The sequence below is a fragment of the Myotis davidii genome, unplaced genomic scaffold (assembly GCF_000327345.1).
Source record: "Myotis davidii unplaced genomic scaffold, ASM32734v1 scaffold54, whole genome shotgun sequence".
Taxonomy (NCBI): Eukaryota; Metazoa; Chordata; class Mammalia; order Chiroptera; family Vespertilionidae; genus Myotis; species Myotis davidii.
This window is the reverse complement of record NW_006287915.1, coordinates 4,402,264-4,412,381: the sequence shown is the minus strand read 5'-3', so window position 1 is coordinate 4,412,381 and position 10,118 is coordinate 4,402,264. Positions and strand designations below refer to the sequence as shown.

At 37.7% G+C, this 10,118-nt stretch overlaps 1 protein-coding gene across 1 annotated transcript in view; it reads left to right on the top strand.

Moving 5' to 3' along the window:
- TBC1D15 (TBC1 domain family member 15) overlaps window positions 1-10,118 on the top strand; it is a 71,027-nt gene that overhangs the window by 24,903 nt on the left and 36,006 nt on the right. Inside the window, exons 4-5 of the mRNA XM_015561328.1 lie at window positions 778-916; window positions 6,384-6,594. Of these exons, the coding sequence (XP_015416814.1) occupies window positions 778-916; window positions 6,384-6,594 (350 nt within the window). The remainder of the gene's footprint in view (window positions 1-777; window positions 917-6,383; window positions 6,595-10,118) is intronic.

Sequence of the window (10,118 nt, the reverse complement as noted above, 5' to 3'; positions counted from 1 at the left end):
TGCCATCCAAGGCTTGCCTGTGCCTCGGGCGTCGGCTGGGTAGCTGCCATCCAAGGCTTGCCAGTGCCTCGGGCTGGCCCTGGGCAGCTGGGCAGCGGCCATCCGAGGCTTGCCTGCCCCTTGGGCCGGCTCTGGGTGTGTGGGGGGCTGAGAGGTCTGGGGGACTCTGGAGGCGCTATGTGCCTGCCACCCTGGTGGGGCTGAGGGGATTGGGTGCCGCCATCTTTGAGGGTGTGGCACGTGATTAGCATATTCCCTCCTTATTGGCTGTGGGTGCCACCATCTTTGTGGCAGTGTGAGGGTCAATTAGCATATTCTCTCTTTATTAGATAGGATTGGCAACCCTAACTTCAAGGCATCTGGGTAAGCTTATCTTCTCCCTTTTCCTTCCCTTCCCTTTTCTTTTTTTTCTAATTGTAAGAGAACGTTTATTTAGAAAGTTATAAAGATAGAAGAAGTGAGCTAGTTGGGCTGTGTAGGCTCAGGAAACAAGCAACAGAAGCAAAATAAGGGCCCTTGGGGCTTAGGAGAGGGAAAGGCAAAGGTGTAACAGGACTGGGGGGGAAGCGAAGGGGGATGGGAAAGGTGCGGGTGTACTCCCGATGGTAAAGATTGGGCAAGGGAGGAAATGACAGGAAATAGTGTTCCTATTTTCTCACCAGTGATGACTGCCATAATGTATAAATTTAATTTATGTAGATGCTGAGACGACATTATTGATTGAAGTTAAATTCTACTTCTAGTCTCTAAATATTTTATATGTTATAATCATTTTAGGATTCCAGTTCTGTTGTAGAATGGACTCAGGCCCCAAAAGAAAGAGCTCATCGAGGACCAGAACATGTGAACAGTTACGAAGCAGAGTGGGACATGGTTAATACAGTTTCATTTAAAAAGAAGCCACATACCAATGGAGGTATGAATTAAATCGTTGAAATCTTAAACTGATTTGCTGCAATATTATTTAAACAAAAGTGCAAAGAAAGTTCTTTATGTTCCTCAGAGAAGAAGGATGCTTTGGTGCTTTGATACAGATAACTCTTACATTTTAGTTATATTCTCTTTTCATCACTTTTTTGCTTTGTTTGGTTTTGTTGGTTGTGACTTCATAAAAAAGGCTTTAAAAATCCTTTTTCTGTTTTGTAGTTATTAATGGCAAAAAATAGAAACATGTTGGAAAATTGCTTTGGTTGTCTCTCATGCATATTTTTCTTAATCTAGTAGAATTTTTAAAAAAGAAAGTTATTTCATCCCAAAGCACCAGGGGGAGATGAAGTATACTGCTAACCATCCTATTCTAATTTCAGTGTTTACTGGGAATTTAACAGCTCATTGCAGTCTCCCCTTTATATATGTTCAGTGATTATTCTGTTTTATATATATTTATTTAAATCTGTTTGCCATATGTAATTATCTACATGTAGATAACAAAAAAGAGTCAAGCTAACAGCCTGATAGAACACATATATTATTCCAAATATGGTATAGCATATCTGTGATATGGCCAGGTTATTTGTGGTTGATTGCTTTTAAAAATATTAAACACTTGTATATGTTTTTTTCCTATTGATTCCCCTATGTTTTATAACTAAAAGTATATTTTATGTCTTAATGATTTTGGTTTGAATATAGGAATTTATCCATGTTTATCAAAATTTATTAGAGTATCTGTTGCTACATTTATATAGCATTGTTACTAAGTAAAATTGATTTTCATATATGGCCTGGGGAATTATTCTCATATACTAGAGGCCTGATGCATGAAATTCATGCAAGAGTAGGCCTTCCTTCTCCAAGTTGCTGGCACTGGCTTCCCTCTGGCACCCAGGACCCAGGCTTCCCTGGCAGCCCTGGCTTTATCGAAGGACATCTGGTCTAATTAGCATATTACGCTATTATTATTATAAATAGTAGTTACATTTTGAACTGTATCATTTCTTGGAAACAGTGGCAATTAAGATAAATATTAATTCACAAGATATTGACAATCAGTTTATGCATGTGTGTTCCTCTATTTATTTATTTATTTATTTACTTACTTACTTACTTACTAACTAACTAACTTATTGGAATTCTCTTTCTATTGAAAGAGAATCAGAGCAATGCAAAGTGTTAAGGAAAAATAAAACCACAGGATTTTAGTATATTTGGCAGGTGAGGGATTTTTAACTTCTCTAGACTAGATCTTTAGGATTGGTTATGTGAATTGCTATTTTTTGTTCGTTGTTGCCTAATACTGTTAAATCCTTGAAAATGAAAAAGTCAGACTGCAGGAATGAGCAAAATTAGTTTTCAGAATTCCATAGAAGAAAGAAGCATTATGTGGATGAGAAAAGTATAATGTGACAATAAAGATATTTTTATTTTATTTATTTGTTTTTTTAGAGAGAGAGGAAACGGGGAGAGAGAAACATGATGTGAGACAGAAACATCGATCAGTTGCCTCCCCTACTTGCCCCAACCTGGGATCGAACCCACAACCTAGGTATGTGCCAGGACTGGGAATTGAATCCACAACCTTTTGGTATAAAACAGGATGACGCTCCAACCAATTGAGCCACTGGCCAGGGCTAAAGATCTTTTTCAGAATAATGGTTTTCAACTTTGCACATTGAAATTATTTGGGAAGATTAGACTTTTAAAAAAAATACTAATGCCTGGCTTTTATTCAGCAAATTAAATCATTCTCTGGAGATAGAAACTGGACATCTGTACTTTTCAAAATCTCCTAGTGCAGTGGTCAGCAAACTGCGGCTCACGAGCCACATGCGGCTCTTTGGCCCCTTGAGTGTGGCTCTTCCACAAAATACCACGTGCGGGCACGCACATACAGTGCGATTGAAACTTCGTGGCCCATGCGCAGAAGTTGGTATTTTGTGGAAGAGTCACACTCAAGGGGCCAAAGAGCCGCATGTGGCTCGCAAGCCGCAGTTTGCCGACCACTGTCCTAGTGATTTAAATGTGTGAAGTTGAGAACCTCTGTATAGCTTAGCAAAAAAACACAGATGTAAATATTGCTTACATGGCTTGGCCATGCATTGTGACTTACTAAGTAAAGAGCATAATTTTATTTCGTAGTTATTAAAAGTTAAGATTTTCTTCTTTTTTCCCCAGTATTTAAAAAAAATTATGGTTGTGCATAGCAGTAAGAAATACATTGAACATTATGGCCCAATATGCATACATATATTCAGCTGAACAAGGAGTTATGAAGTGCAATGCACTCTGTCCCATCCTATCCTGTCCTAGACTATCTTATCTGATTATACTTTATCAAAGCTCCTTCCTAAAGGAGGCATTTTCTAGGCTTGATGTTTCAGAATTCAAAATTGTGCCATTATGAAACTACATATATATTTACATTTTTAATCCTCACCCAAGGATATTTTTTACATTCATCTTTTAGAGAGAGTGAAAGAGAGGAGGGGGGGGTGAGAGAGAGAGAGAGAGAGAGAGAAGAGAGAGAGAGAGAGAGAGAGAGAGAGAGAAACATTGATATAAGAGAGACATTAATTGGTTGCCTCCTGCACGTGCCCTGACTGGGGCCGGGTTTTGAACCTGCAACGGAGGTACATGTCTTGACCAGGAATTGAATCCGAGACCCTTCCATCTGAGGGCCGGTGCTCTAACCACTGAGAAACTGGCCAGGGTCATTTTTATATTTTTAAAAAGCATTTTTTTTCAAATATTTTTACCCTTGTTGGTGATTCACAAAGGAAACTTGGGACAAACCTTTAAAAAATTGACTATTGAAGATTTATTTAATTTTATATTTCTTAAGAGTTTCTACTGCTAAATATTTGCTTTTATGTACTAGATAAATGTCTTGAAAATATATATTCCCAGAACAACAGACTGACATGATGTTCTACAAACCCATCTAAAATGTCATGTCCTTGATGTTAATTCTATTTAAGACATGGATAGATACTTACTGAGCTCTTTGTTTTACTCTTCTGCGTTATGGCCAGTTTTCTCATGTCAGTGTTTTGGAGATGTTTTTATACGTATTTGGTAACATAGTAAGTTCATCAGTACCAATTAGTTTTATTACCTTCTGTAAGGAAAACGAAGGAAATTTTGAGCTAACTCTTGGGTTCTGTTTCTTTGTAACCAACTTTCTGGTTAGTTATTGATGATAGATTAAATTGTTGACTTGTCTTAGTTATTCATTTATCAACACATCTTTGAGTACCTATTACATGGTAGTCACTCTTCTAGGAGCTGGGGATATAGCTGTGACAAAATAAAATTCCTGTTCTCATGAAGCTATATTCTAGTAAAAGGGACTTCTAGAATTGACTTGCAATGTTTATCTCATCATTTGTCAGCATTTCAACTGAGGAAATGTGTGAGGTGTATTCTGTTTTACTTAATATGTAATGTGTGTCTCTTCCTTTAATGAAAAAATCTGTAAAATTTTTAGTTTTGGATATGCACAAACTCCTGATGATTCATATAACCTGCATATATTATTTAATGTTCTCCACGTGATTTTCTTACATTAATTTGTGTTCAGTACTTTTTTGTGTAACTTAAGAATTTCATTTAAATAATTGTTTATATCTAGTTTTCCATTGCTCTTTTGCTGTGAAAATATTTTTGTTCTTTGCAGATAATATAGTAATAGGTAGTGTATATTCACACTTAAATGATTCATGAAGATATTGAAATTGTACTAGTATTGTTCTCACTTTGATATCAGTTTGTAGTAATGTTATAAGCTCTATAATATAAATTCCAGTAAAACATGTTATATAGCAGCCAAGTGGGCACATGTCACTTAATCTAGTGCCAGCCTTAGATATGAGTTCACCATTCCAGCTGGTATGTTACTTAAGCCTTTTTGGGCTTCCTTTGAAATGATACTTGCTAAAGTGTCCATGAACTAGGAATGGTACCTGCATTCCTTGAAGGTAGCAATTTCTGTAAGCTGTAGATTTCTTTGTGTCAGTGTAGGAGGTCTTTTTGGAGTTGATGGAGTTGTTGTGTTCCTGACTGTATTAAAGGGTGATATACATGCAGGTCAACACCAATAGATCTACCCTTTGATCAAGTTCTATAAGCATATATCATCTATGCAGTTTATCCTTGTAGAATTGATGGTGTGGGACAGAATTAAAGAAGAGCTTGAATAACAGTATGACACTTCTTAGGAAACAACATTAGGTACAATGTTTTTTAAAATTTTAGGAACATGATATGCTTATGTCTGAGTTAAAATGTTAAAATAAAATGATTTGAAATGATAACTAGATTAGAAACTAATTTTGTACATTAATGAGAAGAAACATTTTTTTGTTTTTTAAATTTTTATTTAAATGGATGATCTTTAAGTTCCTTGTTATCAATTATGATATTGTTCACAAATCTAGGATTTAAAGCTTCTATAAACAGCCCACAAACTCAGAAAATGCTTTATTTTACATATCTATAGTTTGATTTGAAATGAGGTTTTAATTTAGTATATGATTGATTTAGCAGGAAGGTTAAATGCATTCAGTCTCTTTGAAGCATTTATAACTTAGCTATATTTCACCCTTAATTCCCCACTGTTCTTTGGGTGTTTGCCAAAAAAAAAGTCTGGCTATTCACCCCAATATTTTTTTTTTTATACTGGTATACTTATCTTCACTCAGTGTAGTCCAGTAAAAATAATTGCAATGGAAGTGACGGAAATAAAAGTTTTTGTTTTAAATGATTTTCCAAGAGCATCATCATTCATATTTGGGGGAGTGGACAGTATTAACATTATATTGAGTATTCACTACATACTTTGCACTGTACCTAGTTAGTTGACAAGTATATCTTTTAATTCTTAGAATAACATTGTGAGGTAAGTATAATTCTCTTCATTTTACAGATGATGAAACTGAGACTCAGAAAGATTCAGTTATTTGCTCCAAATCATTCGCTTAAGTAAGATTGTGGGATTGTAATTTGAATTCAGCCAGCCTGCTTCCAGAGTCATGTTCATTTTGGGCAAAGCTTATATTTAAATGGGGATAACCTTTTTAGTTTGTGTGCAATAGGATAATTATTTTAAAAATTATTTTTTAAAGAAAATAAGTATAAACAATGGACACGACACTGGGAGGGGGGTGAGGGAATGTGCTGGGGAGTAGGAAAGGCTGGGGGAAGGTCAATTGGAAAAAAAAAGGAGACATATGTACTACTATTTGTAATACTTTATTTAAACAATAAAAAATAACGTAAAAAAAATATATGTTGCCATTTTTAATACAGGTGGGAGCCATAGTGATATGAATGGCATAGTCATTCCCTAGGGTCAACAAAGTTCTGTTAGGCCATCATGAAGAGCACTGTCAGTACCTTTTAAAAAGGTGAACAAAAATATTTTGCCCCACTTTCTTGTTTTCAAGATACTCCAAGTCAAAGAAATGGGAAAAGCAAATGGTCATTCCTGTTCAGTTTGACAGACCTGAAATCAATCAAGCAAAACAAAGAGGGTATGGGCTGGTCGTATTTGGTATTCTGTCTAAAGGATGATGTCGTTCTCCCTGCTCTGCACTTTCATCAAGGCGATAGCAAACTACTGATTGAGTCTCTTGAAAAATATGTGGTATTGTGTGAGTAAGTATCAAATTATTTTCTACTTATTGAAATTGGATTGTTGTATTGGACTCCAGGCACTCTTTTTACTTGTCAGTGGGTATCAGTGACCTATGTGCTTACCAGGGCACAAGCAACTTTTTATTTTTCTGGATATCAACTGCTTTGAATAACATCTTGCCATTGTAATATTTTGGATCTGCAACCTGTTATCATAGCACTGTTTTAAAGAAAAGTGGTCTGATATTTTTATACACATTTAAATGAAGATGCATCAGTAACTTATGGATTATATATTTACCAAATTAACCTTTTATTATGTAGTTTTTATTAGGTATATAGAGTTTTATTTGTAATATTGCAAATTTAAGTTAGGCAAGTCTAAGTCCTTTATAAAGTTACTAAAGGCCCCATTCATGAAATTCATGCACTGGGCGGGAGGGTGTGGTGGTGTTCTCCCTCAGCCCAGACTGCGCCCTCTCACAGTCCAGGATTCCTCGGAGGATGTCCGCCTGCGGGCTTAGGCTTGCTCCCTGCTGGCAGATGGACATCCCCCTGAGGGGTCCTTAGTGCTGCCATAGAAGTGGGAGAGGCTCCCGCCACCGCCTCTGTTCTTGCCAGCCATGAGCCCTGCGTTTGGCTGTGCAGCGCTCTTCCAGTGGGAGCGCACTGACCACCAGGGGGAATCTCCTGCATTGAGCGGGATCAGGCCGAAACCAGCTCTCTGACATCCCCTGAGGGGTCCTGGATTGCTAGAGGGCGCAGGCTAGACCAAGGGACACCACTTGTGTACAATCGGGGTTGGGGAGGTACATGAAAGGTTGGCCAGCTGGGGAGGGACTGTGGAAGGGCTCCAAGGTGTGTCCGGCCCATCTCGCTCAGTCCTGATTGGCTGGACCCCCGCAGCAAGCTAACCTACCGGTCCGAACATCTGCCCCCTGGTGGTCAGTGCACGTCATAGCGATGGGTCGACCGGTCAACTGTCTGCCTCCTGGTGGTCAGTGCATGTCATAGCAAGTGGTTGAGCGGCCTTAGGATATCATTAGCATATTACACTTTGATTGGTTGATTGGACGACCAGACTCAGCATATTAGGCTTTTATTATATAGGATTTTTAAAAATCTTGTGTCTTATATTTATTCACCTATGTGCCTTTGATACACATATTCTTTCTTGCTGTTACTCTCATCAAATATATTTTGAATATCAATTATGTTCTGAACACTATGCTAGTTGCTTGATATTTAGTAGTGAATAAAACAGGCACATTTCTTGATATCTGAGAGTTTATGGTCTTGTGAAGGATGCTGACCAATAAGTGGCAATAAAATCAAGAACTAAGATGAAGGATGTACAAGGTGCTTTGGGAGCTCCCAGGAAGAGAGGAAAGGGTACCTCATCCAACTGCAGGTTGGGTAGGACTCAGGAATACTTTCTGAGGAAGCGACATCTAAGTTGAAACCTGACAAATGAGTGAACATTAGCATGAAGGGGAAGGAGATATTTAAAAAGAGATGTTTTAGATAGAGAAAGGATGTAAAACATGATGTAAACACAAAACAGAGTAATTCAATATCACAGTTCTGGATAGTGAGAGAAGGGAGGTTACTAAATATAAAGATGAGGCCAAAGAGCTGGGTAAAGGCCAAAGCATGAAGGATCTTGTAAATCATGTTAGCAGGTTGTTCTAGTCATCTAGATGAAATTATAGTGCCATGAAATGGGAGAGTGACAGGGAAGATACAAGCATTAGAGTGTGTGATTGATTGGATATATGGAGGTGAGAGGTAGAAGTTGAGATTTTCAGCTTGGGGAACTGTAGGGATGATTGTTAACTTCATGAATAATGTCCTCACTTTATAATAGAAAATAGAAAAATGTCCTTATTTTATCATGTCTAAATTTAGATTATATAAAGCTAAGAGTGATTCAGTAGTTGGAAGATACTATGTGTTTTCTGGAATGACATTTTCTCCCCTACCATGTTGATCATTCCTGGCTGACATTAGATATGCTGATCAGTACCAGTAACCATAAGAAAGTCAGGCCTGGTTGGTAGTATTTGGGTCTGGATCTTCAAGTGAAAAGCTGTGACTAGGCTACCATACAGGAGATTACTAGTAAGTAGATTTCAGGTGAGGCATTGTCATGATTGGGGCAGAAGGTTTGGACCTCTGAATAGCAGGTGTTAAAGACTTGGGTTTTACTTTTGAGCAAGCAAGCTCATTAATCAGCGTTGTGATGTAACACTCACAAAATAGCTCATTCGATCTGGGACTTGATTAAAGCATAGTACTAAGGATGAAGTGGTAGAACCTCTCTACTCTACTGGTGGGTTCACACTTTGGAGAACTGGGCTTAATTTTAAATGTGTTAGACCAGTGGACGGCAAACTCATTAGTCAACAGAGCCAAATATCAACAGTACAATGATTGAAATTTCTTTTGAGAGTGAAATTTTTTAAACTTAAACTATATAGGTAGGTACATTGTTATTAACTTAATTAGGGTACTCCTAAGGCTTAGGAAGAGCCACACTCAAGGGGCCAAAGAGCCAAATGTGGCTCGCGAGCCGCAGTTTGCCGACCACTGTGTTAGACTAACTATTCTACATGAAAAAGATGACGTGGAATAAAAGAGATAAGAATGGTATCATGAAAAACTTTAACTTGAAGAAGAGGAATTTTGGTGTAACATTAAATAAAATCCAGACTTCTTATGGTCAACAAGGACCTGCCCCATCTTAGCTGTTTATCTCATAAACCTTTTCTCACACTATTTTCTTCTGTAGTCTAGCCACATGATTTTCTTTCAGTTCCTGAAACACCCTAAGTGCTTTCTTGTCTTAGGGTCTCCTTATGTATGCTATTTCTTTTGCGTGGGATATATTTTTTCCTTTTTGATCCTCAAGGTATTAGTTTAATGGCACTTTCTCAGAAGAGCTTCTCTGGATGCCCCTGTCTCCCATATAATGTAGGTTCCCACGTCCATTCCTTTTCACTGTCTCATTCTCTTATTTGCTTCCTTCATGGCCCTTAACAGAATAAAATCATTTTGTCTATTTTTTAAATGTTCTGCTCTAGAATGTAAGCCCATACAAGCAGGGATTGCTTTTATCTTGTTTGCATTGTCTCCTGAGTTCCTAGCCACAGTGCATAGCACATATTTGTACAATCAATCTTAGTTGAATGAATAAATGGTATGGTACTTTTAATTCTATAAGTAATATTGAAAGGGATGTTAAAAGAAATAAATTGTACATTTGTTTTGTATGACTCCAAAGAGAAAATGAAAGGAAACAGATTTTAGCTTAAGATGTAGAGTTTTCTATCCTGGATGGGAAACCGATATACTCAGCAACCTATAATAATAAAAACGTAATATGCTAATTAGACTGAACAGCCGAACGACCTTCTGGATGTCATTCCGGACAAAGCCATGGTGGCGAGGGCTGAGGCAGAGGCAGTTAAAGGTGATCAGGCAGGCAGGTGAGTGGTTAGGGGCGATCAGGCAGACACGCAAGTGGTTAGGGGTTATGAGGCAGT